General features: G+C 36.5%; 1 protein-coding gene across 6 annotated transcripts in view; it reads left to right on the forward strand.

The window, feature by feature from the left end:
- MKLN1 (muskelin 1) overlaps positions 1–20,155 on the forward strand; it is a 376,455-nt gene that overhangs the window by 217,564 nt on the left and 138,736 nt on the right. The window contains exon 1 of one of the 6 annotated variants that reach the window (XM_007982952.3): positions 7–200. The exons of 3 other annotated variants lie outside the window; for them this stretch is intronic. In XM_007982952.3, the coding sequence (XP_007981143.1) occupies positions 103–200 (98 nt within the window). In that variant the 5' untranslated portion in view covers positions 7–102. Of the gene's footprint in view, positions 1–6; positions 201–11,848; positions 11,999–20,155 lie in introns of those variants that run through there. 2 more of the 6 variants (XM_007982954.3, XM_073009342.1) reach the window with 2 other exon arrangements.

A 20,155-nucleotide genomic window follows, 5' to 3' on the forward strand; every position in this document is an offset into this window, starting at 1 on the left:
GGCGGCCGGGGAGGGCGGCGGCCCCTTTAAGAGCAGGCCACGCCCCCTCCGCTCCTCCGTTCGCGGCCAGCGGTCGGTGGCGGCCGCTACGGTGCTGACAAGATGGCGGCTGGCGGAGCTGTCGCTGCGGCGCCCGAGTGCCGGCTTCTCCCCTACGCGCTACACAAGTGGAGCTCCTTTTCCTCCACCTACCTTCCCGAGTAAGTGCCGGGGCCTGAGCTCGTGCTGTCCCACTCTTCCGCGTCAGCACTGTTGGGCCAGGGGTGCAATGGAGGGCAGCCGAGCCGAGAGGCCCAGGCGGGGCCTGCTGAGGGGGACGTGCGGCCTCCAGAGGCTTAGTTCAGCTGCTGAGAGCGTTGCTCGGCCCCGCTCGTGAAGGGGTTAGGGTCCTGAGAGCGAGCCCAGGGAGAAGGGGCGAGGTGTGTGGTGGATCCGGGACGCGCACAGGAGAACCGGAAGCCCAGTTGTTCTGCGCTTGGGATTTGGGGGTTGAGGTTGAGGAGGGCTTAGGGGACGGGCGGCTCTGGGAGGTGGGGCAGGAATCCGAGCTTGCGGGGCCCGGCCCGCTTGCAAACTACCCCGAATATCTGAGGTCGTCCGAGGTGGTCGGCGTTGGGGGACATGTCGTTCAGTCGATTGCTGCCGGGACAAAGTGTAAAGCCGAGGAGTGCCTATTCCAGAGTGGGGTCATTAAAAGTGGTTAGCTCTAGAGTAGTGTTAAAAGTCACGGAAGGCTGAAGAGTTGTGGAATCCATCTGAATCCTAGCAGGCGGGGAGAAGTTGTAGAATTGGCAGACGTTGTCTTTAATGCCTGGAAGTTCTGAAAAAGGGAGTGGGAAGGAGTGACATTACCGAAGAATTTCAGTATTACAGCTCATTAGAAGATGGGTTTTTATAGACACAGACCCGTTTCCCAACCCAGAAACTCAAACGTAGAAAAATCTGGCTTTAATGAATTTGATTTTCAACACCGGCTTTGTCTTGATCCCTGATTTAGGTGTTAAAAAAGAGTTCAGTTGCATTGTTAGGGTTTGTTTGTTTTTTTCCTCTAGCAAGTTCCTTCTGAAATGCTGAAAATATTCTTACATAGTATCTTATTTATCTTTGGCTTATTTTTGAAAGGAGGAGTAAATCTAACTCCAATTTTGCGTGCTAGTGGAGAAACTGGCTTAGTAAAGGCTTAAGAGCTGTGCAGATCCTGAAGAAAAATGCTAGTTGTCCCTCTAACCATTTCACAGGACGGAAACGATTTTATGAACAAAACAAATTAATGAATAATATATTTTACTGAATATTTTGCTAAACAAAAAAGTGGCTAGATCTGTGAAGCGTACTCAAGTAAGTTTTCCATCTATATTTGAGAAATTCTTCACATTTATCCAAATTTGATTTCACTGGTTATATCAGTGAAAAATCTCAAAATGGAGCTGCAACTGGAAGAATCTGTCTTGACTGCCAGCCTCCCATTTTATTCACCAGGTCAAGGGTTGGCATTCAGTAGGATCTGGCCCAATGAAGGGTGCCAAGTGACCTGTGGTTTGATCTGGCTTGTGTAGCCTATTCATGGCCGTATCCCTGATTGATGCTGAAACCCAGCTTTCAGTTAGTGAGCCAGGTAAACGTTCCAGCCATGTACTTGGAATGGAAATGTGGCCCTATGTACTTGACCTCTGATATTCTGGGTTATCATGTTCTTGAATCTGAAGTTATTCAGCTTTTTTCTATACTCAGGCTAGGATTATGGACAGTTGGGAATTGGTGTGGCATTGTTTGATCTAATTGTAGAGACATTTTTCTGGTCTTGAATTGGCCTATTTCCAGGATGTCACTCCTTAAATTTTTGGTGTAGGCCTGATGCTTGGATAATACAAGTACTATTTGCGTTATCTGTTGTACAGACATTTTAAGAAAGTACATTTCAAGCAGGAAATGATTTAGTGGGACGGCAGCATTAATTTTATTTATTTATTTATTTATTTATTTATTATTATACTTTAAGTTCTAGGGTACATGTGCATAACGTACAGGTTTGTTACATATGTATACTTGTGCCATGTTGCTGTGCTGCACCCATCAACTCGTCAGCACCCAACAACTCGTCATTTACATCAGGTATAACTCCCAATGCAGTCCCTCCCCCCTCCCCCCTCCCCATGATAGGCCCCGGTGTGTGATATTCCCCTTCCTGAGTCCAAGTGATCTCATTGTTCAGTTCCCACCTATGAGTGAGAACATGCGGTGTTTGGTTTTCTGTTCTTGTGATAGTTTGCTAAGAATGATGGTTTCCAGCTGCATCCATGTCCCTACAAAGGACACAAACTCATCCTTTTTTATGGCTGCATAGTATTCCATGGTGTATATGTGCCACATTTTCTTAATCCAGTCTGTCACTGATGGACATTTGGGTTGATTCCAAGTCTTTGCTATTGTGAATAGTGCCACAATAAACATACGTGTGCATGTGTCTTTATAGCAGCATGATTTATAATCCTTTGGGTGTATACCCAGTAATGGGATGGCAGGGTCATATGGTACGTCTAGTTCTGGATCCTTGAGGAATCGCCATACTGTTTTCCATAATCGTTGAACTAGTTTACAATTCCACCAACAGTGTAAAAGTGTTCCTATTTCTCCACATCCTCTCCAGCACCTGTTGTTTCCTGACTTTTTAATGATCGGGGACGGCAACTTTAATCTGACTTTGTGTCTTGTTACTCTGGCCCCTGGTTTGCAGTGGGCAGAACACTAGTTTTGGAGTTAGAAAGCAACAAAATGAGATTGGAGAAATACATTGCTGCAATTTTCTCAAGTACATACATAAAATAGTATTTAATACATATGTAACTTTCATACACTTCCATTTACTATATCTTATTTAATCTCTATGACATGTTGGAGAATATTGTGTCTGCTGGGTTGGTGTGTGTCATACCTAAATTATAAAACTCTTGGCTCTGAACTTCTATTAGCAAGCAAAGATGTTACTCCTCTGTGTGACAGAAGATGTAAGAAAGGGATTGACTTTACTTACCTTTGCCCTAAAATCCTCTCTAGCAGCAATTGCTGTATCTTTATTGGCAGTGGAAACCATATTAAGGTACTTCTTAAACAGGTCTCATTTTAGGTAAAGACATTTGTTGAAATTCTCCACAAAGTGGCACGTATTTGTTAACATAGATATAAGCATTTCGAGGTGGCAGTAATCAGTAACAAAAATGGTAAACAGTTGTGATGTACCATCCATTTGCTAGGCTCTCTGATGAACATTTTTAAGTGTATTAACTCATTTAATCCTTACCACAGTCCCAAGAGGAATCTCCATTTGCCAGATGTTGGAAACAGGTAGGGAGAAGTTAAAACTTGCCTAAGGTCACACAGCTATGATGGAGCCAGAATTTGAATCAAGGTAGTCAGACTCCACAGTCTGTGGTTTTTAACTATAGTGTTTTACTGCTTCTGCACAAAGGTATATATAGTACAGGAAATCAGAACTTTAAGAGCTCTTGTATTAAAGGCACTTACATTTTAGTTGTGTAAAGAAATGTGAAGTCATTTTAAAAAATTGAACAATTTTATCTCTATTTTCTTTCTAAGGACTTATAATTTTTTTTCCCTTCTTCCAGAGGCAGAAAAAGTAAACATTTCCCCTTTCAACTCTTTTTGATTTATTTGGACTTTAAAAATGTTAAAGTGGAGCCAGTTATAGGGAACACATTTTTACTTTGAGACTTAAAAAAAGGCCTTTTATTTTTGTGTGCTTAGAAGAGATTGCCTGTATTTTACTTTTTTCTGAAATTTACACCTAATTTAAGAATTAAATATACTTATTTAAATAATTCATAGAATTACATATACTCTTATACATAAAAATGTTTTGTAAACTGCTAATCCCTGTACTCAAATTTTTTTTTTGTACCTAATAATGATGCTAGCTACAATTTGTTGAGCACTTAATATATGCAAGATGCTTTTTGTATACATCTTGGCACATACCTGTAACATAGGTATTATATATGTGTGTGTGTTTTGCAGAGGATGAAACTGAGGTCCATACAGGGTAAGTAGCTTGCCCAGGGTCATATAGTTTTCCAGAGGCCTGACAGGTTTTCTGACTTAAAAACTATTGCATTGTGACTTTAATAACAGTCACCACTTATTGAGTACCTTCTATTCTTCAGGCTCTGTACTGAGCATTTAGCATGTGTTCTTTGATGTAGTCTTCACAAAAACCCTATGAGATAAATATTATTATTCTATTTAAGAGCTAGGAAGAGTGAGATTCAGAGAGGTAAGTTAACTTGCCCAGGTCTAAGAGTTGAAAATGTAAGAGGAGCAGGACAGGGTGGCTCACACCTGAAATCCCAGCACTTGGGAGGCCAAGTCTGGAGGATCACTTGTGCCCAGGAGTTTGAGATCAGTATGGGCAACACAGTGGGACCCCATCTCCAATAATAATAATAATAATGAGGAGGAGGAAGAAAATGTAGGTGATAAGGTTCTCATCTTGGGCCTTTTGACTTCTTCTGTTATGAAAGCTGCTCATTATTATACATGGCTATTGTATATGTCTAATTGAGATTACAGATAAGAAGTGCTCTAAGGTTAGACCAGCAAGAGAGAGAGATAGATTTTATCTTGATGTGTAAGATTTTAGTATACTCATGAGAACAGGGAGAAACTTTGAAAGTATTTTTTACATATTAGGTAATTTCATTGGTATACAATGATTCTTGTTTACATATTATTGAATGACTTAGATAATTTAGATGATAAAATCTGATAGATTTTTAAGTGTGTTTACCTTTTTCCTGTTAGTCTTATTACTTAAAATCAAATAGTACTTAAAATAGTACCTTGTGTCAACATGTGATTGATTCATGGTTCAGAGTACAAATGTTATGATTTGACCACTAGAATAGAAGATGAATTTATTTCAACTATTTTTAAAACTAATTTTAAAATTTCACATTTGAAAATGAATATAGGCTAGGCACAGTGGCTCATGCCTGTAATCCTAGCACTTTGGGAGGCTGAGGCAGGACCATCACTTGAGGCCAGGAGTTTGAGACCAGCCTGGGCAACACAGTAATACCCCATCTCTACAAAAGGAAAAAAATATATAAATATTTATATATTTTTGTTACATAAAACATATATGCATATTTATATATTATTACGTAAAAAATATGTAAATGTGTATATATATTCTTTTCTTTCCTCTTCGTCTCTACAAAAGAAAAAGACAGCACCTCGTCAACACCCCATGTCTAAGAAAGAAAAAATAGACACTTTTTATGTAATATATAAAAATATACTTTATATATATTTTAATACATATTTTGATGTAAAAAATGCTCTACGTTTGTTATGGAATATTTGTAAAATATGGACCCACATAAACAAAATTTAAATTAACCTTGATAACACTACCTAAAGATCACTAGTCACCCTTTAAATACTGATTATCATTCCAGATCTTGTACTGTAGATATATATGTTTTTCAGTTTACTTTTGTCCTCTGTTTACTGTTCTGTATTTGCTTTTTCCTCCTTAACAAATAATAAATATTTCCTTATGTTATTAAATATTCTTCTATATTGTCTTTTTTTTTTTAAGGGACAGGGTCTTGCTGTGTCACAGTGGCATGATCATAGTTCACTGCAGCCTCGACCTCCTGGGCTCAGGCGATCCTCCGGCCTCAGTTTCTCAGGTAGCTCGGACTACAGGCACATGCCATCATGCCTGGCTAATTTTTTTTTTTTTTTTTTTGTAGACAGAGTCTTGGTCTATCACCCAGACTGGAGTTTAGTGGCACCATCCTGGCTCACTGCAAACTCTGCCTCCTGGGTTCAAGCGATTCTCGTGCCTCAGCCTCTTGAGTAGCTGGGATTGCAGGTGTGCGCCACCACGCCTGGTTAATTTTTTTATTTTTGGTAGAGACAGGGTTTACCATGTTGGCCAGGCTGGTTTTGAACTCCTGACCTCAGGTGATCCACTTGCTTCGGCCTCCCTAAGTGCTGGGATTACAGGCATGAGCCACTATGGCCAACCAAGCCAACTAAGCCTGGCTAACTTTTTAAATTTTTTGTAGAGATGGGGTCCCACTATGTTGCCCAGGCTGGTCTCCAGCTCCTGGGCTCAAATGATCCTCCCACCTAAGTGCCCCAAAGTACTGGGATTATAGGTGTGAGCCACTGTGCCCAGCCAAAATTTATTTATTATGGATGCATTATATTCCATGTAATGACTTTATGTCATTTTGTTTAATTGGTCCCGTTATTAGACATTTAGGCTTTGTGGCTTTATTTTATTTTCATTTGTGTTTTTTGTTGTTTGACCATTATGAGTCATGAGGTAATTTTGCTTTATAGAAATTTTTTTTTTTTTGAGATGGTGTTTTGCTCTTGTTGCCCAGGCTGGAATGCAATGGCATGATCTCGGCTCACCTCAACCTTTGCCTCCCAGGTTCAGGCGATTTTCCTACCTCAGCCTCCCGAGTATCTGGGATTACAGGCATGTGCCACCACACCCAGCTAATTTTTTGTATTTTTAGTAGAGACGGGGTTTCTCCATGTTGGTCAGGCTGGTCTCGAACTCTTGACCTCAGGTGATCCTCCCACCTTAGCCTCCCAAAATGTTGGGATTACAGCCACTGCGCATAGCCTGGAAAAAAATTTTGAACTCATTGGTGATAAATTCCTAGATGTTGAGTTGCTGGATTAAAGATATCAGTTTATTTTCCTTCTATCTGTGTGGACTACTCTGGGTTCATTTTGGCATTATCCTTGGTAATTTGGAAGAAAACATGTTTAAATCAGAGACAGGTCCTTAGAGATGTCTAGAGATTGCTTATATAATTCAAAAGTGATAATGCTCCCAATAACTTTTTTGTTTCTTCGTCCTCTATCCCTTTATTTTAGCTTTTAAGTGAATTTTGATTTTATTAATCACATCTGGTTGAAAATAGAACATATTTATGAAATTTATTGTGTATTTGGTGTACAGATAATGGTGGTTATGCAAATGGATTTGAGGTCTTGTTACAATAATTCTATAGGCTCCTGCAACCTAGAATTTGTGAACCCCTAGTTTGGAGGCATGCAACTCCCAGGAGACTAGAGACTATTATGCCCTTCCTTTTCTTCCTTTTCTCCCTATCTTAAACTGAGATTTAAAGACACTGGCCTTGCTTGGGAATCTACTGGCCACTGAAAGTTCTGTAGTTTTCAGTCTGGGACTCTTAGAAATTCAGAAAAATAAAAACACTCAGGATGGAAGAAATGTATTAGGTAAACTCAGGATGATAATTTGAGTCTGCAGAGCTGATTCCTAGAATTAGATATTTGTGACTTTTGGCAAGTTATGATTCTTTTCTGAGCATCAGTTTCTTCTGTAGAAATACTTTTTATCTTGATCAAATAAATGTTGAGAGGTTTATGTACAGTTTTTTGGGCAGATGGGTAAATGGTTCTATTATTTGCATTAACTTTTAGGTAAATATTTAAATAGGTTTTTAATAAATGATTTTTGGCCTGATACAAAGACTTTGTGATGTTTTACATGTAAATAAGATACATTTCAGCCACTTGTGGCAATGAGTTTGCTGTATTTCAGTCATTCAAAAATCATTTTTGGAAATATGAAAGATTTTCTAGACTTTACATAGTCTATAGAGATACAGCTATTTATAATAGACATTTTAATATGTATAAAATGTTTCAAAGAATGAACAGTTGAGAATTTAGAGATCCCTAATTACTATTTGTTTATAATATCATTTGTTAGAAATCTCTGATAAGGGACGATAGAGTGGAAAATTTATAAAATTTTTAGGTCTTTATAGGTTCAATCTTAGGATAGTTCATCCGGGTATCTTCTCTACTACCGGATTTCCCAGGGCTTGTTTTGTGAATGGCTGATTCTGTACATTGTTGCTTATTAAGGGGTGGTCAGATAAAGCTCTGAGAAGTCCAGCAGTATTATCATCTATTAATATGGGGGACTTTTGAAGAAAATACTTCTTAACATCTTTGCACATTGGGGAGATGTTTCAGTTAGAAAAAAATTTTTTTGTTGTTTAGTGAGAACTTTATGACTTGGTTATGAATATTTGTAAAAATCCGTGAAGTCAAAGCAACATTCTGTATAATACTATATATATATATATATATATTCATACTGTAGATAAACAAAGATATTGTTTAATGGGTTTTGCTTATGATGAAATGTTACTTATTAAGATTAATCCATGTTTTAAAAAGTATACAAAGAGAAAGGAAATATCATTTATAGTCATTATCTAGTAATAATTTAAGTAGTCTAATATAAATCTGTCATTTAAAAAGTTGTTGAATGGCAGTTAATTAGATTAAAATACCCTAACATAACTTATATTTTGAATTGGTAGTTATAATAATTGGAAAACTAGGCTATGTTTAGTCATAAGAGTGTAGGGTTTCCTCTCAGCGCATTTTAGCTGTATCCCACAAGTTCTGGTATGTTACATGTTCGTTGTCATTTATGCAAAAATGTTTTTCAAATTTTATTTTGACTTATTCTTTGACCTGTGAGTTTTTTTTTTTTTTTTTTTTTAACAAGTTTATTGCTTACTTTTTGAACATTTGGGGATTTGCTAGTTATCTTTCTGTTACTAATTTCTTAATTTCACTATGATTAGAGAACACACTGTGAATGGTTTTAGACCTTTATTGATACTTGTTTTATGGCTCAGCTTTTTTATAAATGTTTATGTGCCCTTGAAAAGACTATGCATTCTGCTATTAACTACTGTCTTCTATGTACTTTGTTAAGTTCAAGTTTGTAAATTGTGTAATTGTGTTGTTCAAATCTTCTCTATCTTTACTGAATCTTTTTTGCCTTTTTTTCTGTTCATTACAGAGAGGTGTCTTGAGGTCAAGTGTTAAATGTGTCTTACTGTGATTGTGGATTTGTATATTTCTCCTTTTAGTTCTATAAAGAACTAAACTGTATGCTTTATGTATTTTGAAGTCATATTACTAGGCACATACAAACATATCTTTCTAGTATATTGACTATCGTTATAACATGTCCCTTTTTATCTCTAGTAATACTTGTCTCTCGCCTCAAAGTCGTCTTAGTATAGCTACACCTGCTTTATTTTGGCAACTATTTGCTTGTGTGGTATAACTTTCCCTCTCCTTTTTGCTTTTAATGCTTCTGTAGCTTTATATTTGAGGTCTGTTTCTTGTTAAGAATAAACAGATTTTTGTTTGCCTGTTTTTAATTGAATCTGAAGTGTATTTAGCTAATTAACAGTAAATATAATTATTGATAAATTTGGGTTTATGGCTATCATTTTGTTTTCTGTTTGTCGTACTGGTTCTATATTCTATTTTCTCTCCATTGTTGCCTTCTTTTGAATTAATCAAGTGTTTTAAAAAATGGTATTTTATTCCTCCCCTTAATAGCTTGTTATATATTCTGTTACTGTTCTTTTGGTGGTTACGCTAGATTACCACAAGCATTCTTGTGGTACATTAGAGTTGCATATTCATCAGGATTTTGAAAAACAACATCTCAGACATTGTTAGGACCCTAGAAAACTTTAATAGCATTTATCATTCTCCCGCTTTTATGTTGTCATTGCCATGCATTTCAAGTCTACATTTAAATCCAGAGACTGTTATTTTGTACAGTTAATATTTACCCTTTCCATTGTTCTTTATTTCCTTTTGTATTTACATGCTTCCATCTGAGATTAATTTTCCTCTGTCTGAAGAGCTCCTTTTGGGGAGTTTGGTGGTACTGAATTCTCAGTTTTTGCTTGTTTGAAATTCATTTGTTTTCATCTTGGAAGAATATATTAACTGACTGTAGAGTTCTGCGTTATTAGCTGTTATTTCTTGAAGCACTTTAAAGGTCTCAGTTCATTGTTTTCTAGCTTCCATTGTTTCTGTTGCAAAATCAGCTGTCAGACTTATTGTTGCTTCTTGGAAGGTAATGTGACTTTCTTGTTCAGCTGCCTTTCTTTTTGTCTTTCTCTTTTTCTTTACGTTTAAACAGTTTTTCAGTGATGCACCTAAGAATGGTTTTGTTTGTACTCTGTTTGAAGTTTCTGGCACCTCTTGAATTTGTAGTATGAGATCAGTTGTGAAAAAATTTTGGCCTTTTAAAAATATTGTTTCTGCCCCATTTTTGTCTGCTTTCCTCTGTGACTCCGATTAAATCTTTATTATACTTTTTATCATCCCCCATATGTCTCTTGCTCTTTTCTGTTATTTTTATAATTTTTTTCGTCCTCTTACTCCATTCTGGATAGTTTTTACTTGACTGTATTTCAGTTCATTTATTCTGTATTTAACTGTGTCCAACCTGCTTTTTAAAACCATCTATTCTTAATTTTATAGTATTTTTTAGTTTTAGAATTTTTATTTGGTTCTCTCTTTTTAAGATAGATTCTGATTCTCATGTGAAAGTCATGTATTTTTTGAGCATATTAATCAAATTGCTTTAAAGTCTGTGTCTGAAAACTCCAGTATCTGGGTCACCTATAGGCCTGTTTCCATCATCTTTTTCCTTTTGGTTTAGCATCTTGTTAGGTCAAATAATAATAATAGTTAATATATTTGTATATTAATGTATGTTAATTATATATTCTATTGTATATTATATATACTATTATATGTGGATAATAACATAATAGTAATAATTATTATTAGGCAACTTTTTGATTGAGTGCCAGACACTATGTGCAGAATTTTAGATACACATTTTATATCTATAATGATACATTTCCCCAGATAGGTTTCACATATCTTCAGATTCACCCATCTTCTTGCAGGCAGGTAGAGATCACTGCAACTGTCAAGGACTGAGCTGACTTGAGGTTAGGTTTTCAGCCTTATAAACCTTGTTCTACCTGTAGTTGGCTTCCAACTTGTTAGTGCCCTAGAGATCTCAGTTAAGAGATAGGGTGTTTTTAGGGCTTCTCTAGCTTTTTTTTTCTCCGGACCCATGAGAGTTTTAAAAGCTCCTTCTTCCTTTTTAATTGCTTTCTGCTGGCTTTTTAGCCTTTTGCTATATGTAGTTTAAAAGCTGACAAATCCCTCAAGAGGAAAATCAGTACTGAGTGTCAGATTTGTTCTTCTGTGCCTTCTTTCACTATGGGATCTTGACTCCTCAAGACTTAGCTACTGGCTTTTTAGCCTTTTGCTATGTGTAGTTTAAAAGCTGACAAATCCCTCAAGAGGAAAATCAGTACTGAGTGTCAGATTTGTTCTTCTGTGCCTTCTTTCACTATGGGATCTTGACTCCTCAAGACTTAGCTACCAAGTTTTGTCCCCCTACTCCCATGAAATTGCCAAAAACTTTGCTGACTTCTCTGCCTCCTAGTGGCTGTCCTTTTTTGGCTTCCCACCCTCTCTTGTCCTGTGCCATTAAAGAAATAGGTGACATATCTTGAAAGGGAAAGCTGCACAGAATGTGAGATACCCTTCAGTGAGTTTCTTGTCACCCCAGAAAGTCTTCAGTGAGTTCTTAGCTACCTCAGAAAGTCTCTGATATTTTAAGAACTTTCTCCCTATTTAATGCAGGTTTTCTATTCAAGAGGGAGTGTTGGTCTGCTACAGACTGTTCCGTCATATTCAAAAGCAGAAATCTTTCTGTGTTTAGTTCTTTTGGAATAGTGTTATATCTTATAGGCCTATGAGTGTCTCATGGTTCTATTAATGTAATAATGTAAGACTTGATCCCCAGAGTTGTCTCTTGCTCAGTGTTTTCCTTCATTAACTGCTTATTCTTGCTATCTGATGGGAAAGAATTGTGGAACATAAATACAGTTGATCCTTGAACAACATGGATTTGAATTTGCAGGTCCACTTATACATGATTTTCTTCGGCTTCTGCCACCTTGAAACAGAAAGGTCGATCTCTTCTCTTTCTCCTACTCAGCCTACTCAACGTGAAGATGACAAGAATGAAGACCCTTTATGATGACCCACTTCCATTTAATGAAGAGTAAATATTTTTTCTGTTTCTTTTAATTTTCTTGATAACATTTTCCTTTCTCTAGCTTATTGTAAGAATACAATAAGTATGTCATACATATAACACATGAAATATGTGTTAATTGGCCCTTCATGTTATTGATAAGGCTTCTGGTCAACAGTAAGCTATTAGCAGTTAAGTTTTATGGGAGACAAAAGTCATACATGGCTTTTTCAACTGCATGGGAGTTGGCACCCCTAGGCCCCGCATTGTTCAAGGGTCAACTAACTATAACATGATTTGTTAGCAGTTGTTTTATTCTTGATCTTAGCCAAAAGGCTGAAAAGTGATTGTTAAGCAGTTGTTTTAAATGTTTACTGAGAGTTAAAATGAGATTTTACTTTTGGTTTTGTTGGTGATTTGCACATTTCTTTTGAGACTTACTTGTTTATAAGGTTAGGAAATTGAGAGTTGGTCAGGTGCAGTGGCTTATGCCTGTAATCCCAGCACTTTGGGAGGCGGAGGTGGACGGATCACCTGAGGTCAGGAATTCAGCCTGGCCAACATAGTGAAACCCCATCTCTACTAAAAATACAAAAATTAGCAGGACGTGGTGGTGCATGCCTGTGCTCCCAGCTATTTGGGAGGCTGAGGCATGAGAATTGTTTGAACCCAGGAGGCAGAGGTTGCAGCGAGCTGAGATTGTGCCACTGTACTCCAGCATGGGTGACAGAGTGAGACTCAGTCTCAAAAAAAAAAAGAAAAGATAAGAAAATTGAGAGTTTAATCTTTAAGTATAGTATTTCCCTTCATGTAATAAGATTTTTAAATTATCTACCTTTTTGTTAGAACTTTTATGGAATCTTATATTTCTGTGAAGATGTAGGTCTAGAAAGAAGATACTTGGGTTTGGTGTAAACTTTGGTTTTTGTAAATCTTAGTATTTAATACTTTAAAAATATTCCTACTTTTTTTTTTAGTATGACTAATATTATGGCCAATATCACCTATGTATTTGCTGTTAAGGAAGTTGTCTTATATACATAGAAATGCTATAATAAGCTACTTTAAACAATCCTGGATACGTTTGTTTTCCCTTCCTGTCACTGTCCTTTTTCTTCCCTTTTCCCTTTTGATTAAGAAGTTGCATCAGAAAACTCATAAAATCTAACTCCTGTTTATTCTTCAGCTGTCAGCTAAAATGTCACTTTCTCAGGAAATCCTGCCCGACCCCCCTTTCCCCATTGATCTGGCACCCACTCCCCTGGCCCTACAGTTAAATGTTTTCATAGCAACAAGTACCTGTCGATCATTTTTTACAGTTTTTAATTACAGCTTTTTTTTCTTTTTTGAGATGAAGTCTTGCTTTGTCACCCAGGCTGGAGTGCAGTGGTGCAGTCTTGGCTTACTACAACCTCCGCCTCCCAGGTTCAAATAATTCACCTGCCTCAACTTCCCGAGTAGTTGGGACTACAGGTGCGCACTACCACACCTGGCTAATTTTTGTATTTTTAGGAGAGACGGAGTGTCATCATGTTGGCCTCAAACTCCTGACCTCAGGTGATCCACCTGCCTTGGCCTCCCAAAGTGCTGGGATTACAGGCGTGAGCCACCATGCCTGGCTTCCTGTATTAAAATGTGTAATTATTCCTGTATTAAAGTGTATAATGTATTAAAATGTATAATTACTTGATTAATAGCTGTCTTCCCAAATAGACCAAAAACTCCATAGTATGTATGGAATTTTCCTTCATCATTGTAGTCCAAGCATGATATTTATTAAATGAGTAAATGAGTGAATTAACTAGCCATTTTGATTACTTTTCTCTTTTTAGTGCAGTTTTGGTTTAGGACTGTAAGGTGTCATATTGGCCATATTCAGAATGTCACATTAGTGACATAGTTTTAAGTCCATTCTGTATTTTTTTTCAATGAGTTTCAGCAAAATCTGAGAGTGTCTTGAGTGAAATTGGTTATCTCTAGGGTGGAGGTATTATATTTGGAAAGACTTGTAACAATAGAAAGCTTTTTATTTAAATTGTTGAGTTTTAAATGATTTTTATTATGAAGTTATTTATGATTTTATAGGTAATATTTTTAATGAGGCTTTGAAAAATGTGTATAGTGCAGTTTATTACAGAATCTGATTTGCCTAATAGTTTTTGAGTATCTGTATTTTGATTAATTTTAAGATAGGGATCATTTCCTCTAATTCTTTGAACATAATTATTTGTTGGTTGATTTTTTTCTCATGTAACAGTGTTTTTGAGATGTAATTTATATACCATACAATTCTACTTCAGGGTATTCAATTCAATGGATTTTTTATACATTCACAGATGTGACCGTCATTGCAGTCAATTTTAGAACATTTTCATAATCTCAAAAGGAAGACTGTAGCCTTTGGCTATTATCCACTTACTCTTCCATCTCTGAGCAACCACTAAATTACTTTTGGTGTCTATAGATTTGCCTATTTCAGACTTTTTCTATAAATGGAATCATATAATATATGGCCTTTTGTGATTGGCTTCCATTTAGGATATTGTTTTCAAAGTTCATCAATATTGTATCATGTATCTGTACTACATCGTTTTTATGGCTGGTAAGTATTCTATTGTATCGATATACCACATTATGTTTAGCCATTCATTAGTTCAGTGGTCCCCAACCTTTTTGGCACCAAGGACTGACTTTGTGGAAGGCAGTTTTTCCATGGATCGGGGTAAGCGGGGAGGATGGTTTCAGGATGAAATCGTTCCATTTCAGATCATCAGGCAGTAGATTCTTATAAGGAACAAAACCAAAACAGCAACAACAACAACAACAACAACAATGATTCTCGTAAGGAGCACCCAACCTAGATCCCTTGCATGTAGGGATGGTGCTCCTATGAGAATCTAATGCCTACGCTGATCTGACAGGAGGCAGAGCTCAGGCAGTAATGCTTGCTAACCCACCACCACTCACCTCCTGCTGTGCATCTCAGTTCCTAACAGGAACCAGTACTGGTCTGTGGCCTGGGGGTTTGGGATCCCTGCATTAGTTGATAGACGTTTGGATTATATCCACTTACAGGCTATTATGAATAATGCTGCTATAATAAACATTCATACAAGCTTTTTGTGGACATGTTGTCATTTCTTGGGTATATGTCTAGCAGTGGAATTTCTGGGTCATTTGCTGACTCTATGATTTAGTTATTGGAGAAACTGCCAGATTTTTTTGTTGATTTTTTTTTTTTCTGTTATGTAGTGTCAAGAAACCGTTTAATGCATATGAATTGAAGCCCTGTAAGGAAAGTGATCATTTGGGATTAGATAGCAAATTGCTTGACTTCAAATGTATTACTTTGAGAATTTTCTGTGACAGTTTAGCTAGTCCTTTCTGTTCCTTATTTTTCTTGAGAGTACGTGAATTAGCTCCCTGCCTTCATCTTTGAAGATACTTACCTCTCAGTGTACAGGCACGTACACACATAGGTACACATATGATACTTTGCTAAGCAGTTCATGTTGGGGACAGTAGTTGAAAGTCAGTGTGTTTTTTCCTAAAATGTATATTGTTTGTGTATATGTGAAATATCAAATGGGAGACATTTTTGGAAGCAGTGAAACTTGTTTATGAATTCTTTCCTTATACAAAATGAGAATAGGTTTTTTTAAAACAAATTAATCTTTTTCTGTTTGTTTCTTTCAGCATTGATGACTGGGAAGTGAGAGACATAGATTTTTCAAGAGCTGAAAATAACTTCTAGTTTAACAAAATAGTTTCTTCCAGAGCTTAGAATTTCAGATGATTGGAAAATTCATACATCTAGGTCTGAAAGTTTAAGTCTTTGGCATCTATGGAGATCTCTGTTTTCTACAACCTAAAATGCTATGATGGGTGACAGGTTAAAGACAAACCTTTTTTAAAAACGTATATTTTATTGCTATATAGTGGTATTACGGCTTTTCAAATTCCTATTTTTACCATAAACAGATTATTAGGTGCTTACTGATTCCAGATAATAGCCTGATCTGTTAGAAGGTAGAATAAAGAATCTCTGGTGATACACTTTCCATACATGGTTCAATAGGAGGTCGCAAAGGCTAAGTATGAGTAAGTGACAAAAGCAGTAAATGCTGCAGAACTGAAATTCAGAGAATTGCGCTTCCACTGTTGAGTAAGGCTTGAGGGGAGACTTTGAAAGAGGTAAATGAGCTATGCCTTCCTTTGGGTACTGATTTAATTTCTTTTGCCATTTTTTGCATTTCTTGAATGTAGAAATTTATCCTTACCCCTGTGCATATTCAGCAGCTCCAATTTAGGAAATTGGCTAGTGTAGCGTATCATAACCAGAAAGATGCTTGGAGGTAGACTTTTCCCTAAAGTTTATACAAGGCACTTAATGGACTGGGTCCTTGATCATGTACTTCTTTCTTAGACTTTGTATATATGAAATGGTGTCCTTGTCCTTATTTCTTTCCACATTCATCCTTTTTAATGCTTTTAGCAAGTCTTTTCAGTTATTGTTAAGATTTATTTCACAGTTACAGCATTATATTGTGTTTATTGAAGGTAACTTGACTGATACTGTTCCAGAGTCACTTGCCACTTTCCTCTCTGCATAGTTAACATTTATTCTCCTCGTTATTTGTCAGTGAACTCCCTTCTGTTTATTTATAATTTCTTTATGATTCTGCATATCAGAAGATAATAAGCACTTATCACAAATGCATTTAGGGGATGTACTACTCTCTGTAAAAAAATTAAATATATTGAAAACAGAACTCTTTGAATTTTATTTTACTCTTTTGAGGAAATTAAGATATCTTGATTTTTTAAATGTTTAACCTGCTTTTCTGGGGCATACAGGGATCACTTATTTTTATATAAATCTGAGAATGTGTGAATTGCAGATTAATCTTCTAGCAGATATCTAATGCTGTTGATAGAGATGTGTTGCCCTGAGATTTATTGGATTTAATGAGACAGTCTTTTGGTATATCCTTGAATTATGATGGGATATTGGGCTGCCACATGTAAATTTTAGAATTTTTTTAATGATGTAGAGAAAATGCTTCAGATACAATGGCATATAAAAGAGAAAACAGCAAAAAAAACCCTGATTTTAAAATGGTTTGATTCAATTTATATTTTAAAAACACACACGATTTGTATGCCTATATATATAGAAAAGATTTTAAGGAGATTTACCAAAACATTAAGTGATTATCTCTGGGTTGTAGTAATTGGGGTGATTTTTATTTTTTAAGTGCCTTTTCTTTGGGTATTGCCTGAAATGTTAAATATTATCTTATTTTAGCAAATAACAAATACTACTTTTAAATAAGAAAAAAATAGATAATTGTGTTTGTGTGAATTGCTTTGATTATAAACACAAATTATATAGGATCCTGTGTCCCATGTTAGTGAGTTCCTTTGTTTTTTTAAAGTGAGGAGCCATCAAAGGATTTTTTAATAGAAAAGTGATGTGAATAAAGTCTATGATTTAAAATTAAAATTTTAAGTACTCTTATGACCCAGCAGTTTCAGTTTTTAGTAGCTAATTTTGAGCATCTTCAAATTCAGGCATGCTTATCCCTGGGATTACATGTAGACCTTCCACTGGGTACGTGGGCAAAAATAGTTTTAAAATACTCAGTTTCCTAAGTCTTACTGTTCTTGTGTATTCTTTCCTAAAATTGATCTGCCTAAGAACATGCCTGTGGCTTATGCCCTTGCTCCTCAAAAGTGTGGTCTATTCACCAGCAGTATTGTCGTTGCTGGTTGTTTGTTAAATGCAAAAAAGGTGGTTCTCAATTCTTTTAAACAAAATAAAAGGAGGACCTAATCAATTTGTCAGTTGATAGATCATAGATAATTTTTTTTTTTTTTTTTTTTTTGAGCCAGATCTTGCTCTGTTGCCCAGGCTGGAGTGCAGTGGTGCCATCTTGGCTCACTGCAACTTCCACCTCCTGGGTTCAAGCGATTCTTCTGCCTTGGCCTCCTGAGTAGCTGGGATTACAGTCACATGCCACTACGCCTGGCTAATTTTTTTTGTATTTTTAGTAGAGATGGGGTTTCACCATGTTGGCCAGGCTGGTCTTGAACTCTTGACCTCAGGTGATCCGCCTGCCTTGCCCTCCCAAAGTGCTGGGATTACAGGCGTGAGCCACCACACCTGGACTGATCATAAATAATTTTTAATGATAGCTCGTTACGTGATTTTTGGCATATAATTTGGAAAGTAGTAAAAAAAAAAATTAGCAGTACAGGAACAGTCCAGGTTGAGTATCCCTTACTTGAAATGCTTAAGACCAGAAGTGTTTTGGATTTTGGAATTTTTAGGATTTTGGAATATTTGCATTATGTTAATATATACTTAGCAATTGAGCATCCCTAATCTGAAATTTGAAATCTGAAATGCTCCCATGAGCATTTTCTTGCAGTGTCAGGTCAGAACTCAGAAAGTTTTCAGATTTTGGAACATTTCTGATTTTGGGTTTTCAGGTTTTGACTCAAACTGTAGTAACAGAAATTCCTTCTGTTGCCTTGTATTTATTTATGTGAGCAAGGGAGGATCATAGAGTCCAGGAGTTGGAGAATAGCTTGGGTAACATAGCGAGACCTCTTCTCTATAAAACATTAAATTAGTCAGGTGTGGTGGTGTGCTCCTGTAGTTCTAGCTACTTGAGAGGCTGAGGCTTGAAGATCACTTGAGCCCAGGAATTTGAGGCTGCAGTGAGCTATGATCATGCCACTGCATTCCAGCCTGGGCAGCAGAGCGAGACTGTGTCTCAAAAAAAAAAATTTAAAAATAACTATAGAGTTGATGTTGAATCCCATTTGATTCTAGCAGTGATATTTGTTCATATATACATGAGATAATTGTTTTGAAAGTACACGTGTCTTTGAGAATCATCTCTAATACCTTTATAGTTAATCATTATCTGTCAAAGTTTTTAATATATTTATATTGTTTTAGTCAGTAATATGTTTATGAAATTGATAACAACATCCAGAAGAAATTTTTAAAATCACTTGGAATCTCATGATGAAAAGTAAAAAAAGCTTAATCTTAATTTACATGGCATTTTCTCAAAGAAGTCATATGGAGTGAAAAATGAAAGACCTTCCAGCATATATTACATTTTGGAAAAGTCTGTGGGGGAAGTTTAAGGAGAAACCAAGATAATATAAACTTTTGACTGTATAAGAAGAGGCTGTTCATTTAAAAAACAGATGATAGTAATTTTATTCTATTGTTGCTTTTAAAAGAGCATATATAACAACTTTATTAAAAATTAACAATATTTGGGCAGGTGTGGTGGCTCATGCCTGTAATCCCAGCACTTTGGGAGGCCAAGGCGGGTAAGTTGAGGCTAGGAGTTCAAGACCAGTCTGACCAACATGGTGAAACCCTGTCTCCACTAAAAATACAAAAGTTAGCTGGGCATGATGGTGCACACCTGTAATCCCAGCTACTCGGGAGGCTGAGGCAGGAGAGTTTCTTGAACCCGGGAGGCGGAGGTTGCAGTGAGTCAAGATTGCGCCACTGCACTTCAGCCTGGCGACAGAGTGAGACTCAGTCTCAAAAAAAAAAAAAAAAAAAAATTAAAGTACACTGGAAATCACAACCTTTGTGATAATTATAAGGTATGAAACATTTTGCAACTAAAAAATGTTGAGGATGTGCATAGATTTTCAAAATTAATTTAGAGGGTACTTGAGCAGAAAAGCTTGTGCACCATTAACTGACAGCAGTTTGCACATTCAAATTACTTGTGAATCTTTTAAAAATTCTGATGCTCCTAGGTTATAAAATAACCTATTATTTTGGGCCTAGGCCCAAAGTACTAGACTATGATGAAGATCCTCCAAAAGTTATTGTTTTTATATAATTACGTATACATATGTATTTATTCTATAGTTACATGTATAGATAGAAAAGACTTGGAATCTAAACAAAAGCAAAAAGATAGGAAAATATTAATGAAAAATTTAACATGGAGGCTAGCCTTGATCCAGAAGGTCCGCCTTCTCACCTTCAGGACACGTGGCTTAATGAGCAGATGATGCTCTTTGACCGGGATTCAGGACTTGATGGGTGGGACATAGGCTGAATTTCAGCTTTCACTATTCAGTGGGATCTTCTAGTGCACGGTGCAACCTGCATAATTGTATATAGCAGCCCTGCAC

This window comes from Chlorocebus sabaeus, chromosome 21 (genome assembly GCF_047675955.1).
Source record: "Chlorocebus sabaeus isolate Y175 chromosome 21, mChlSab1.0.hap1, whole genome shotgun sequence".
Taxonomy (NCBI): domain Eukaryota; kingdom Metazoa; phylum Chordata; class Mammalia; order Primates; family Cercopithecidae; genus Chlorocebus; species Chlorocebus sabaeus.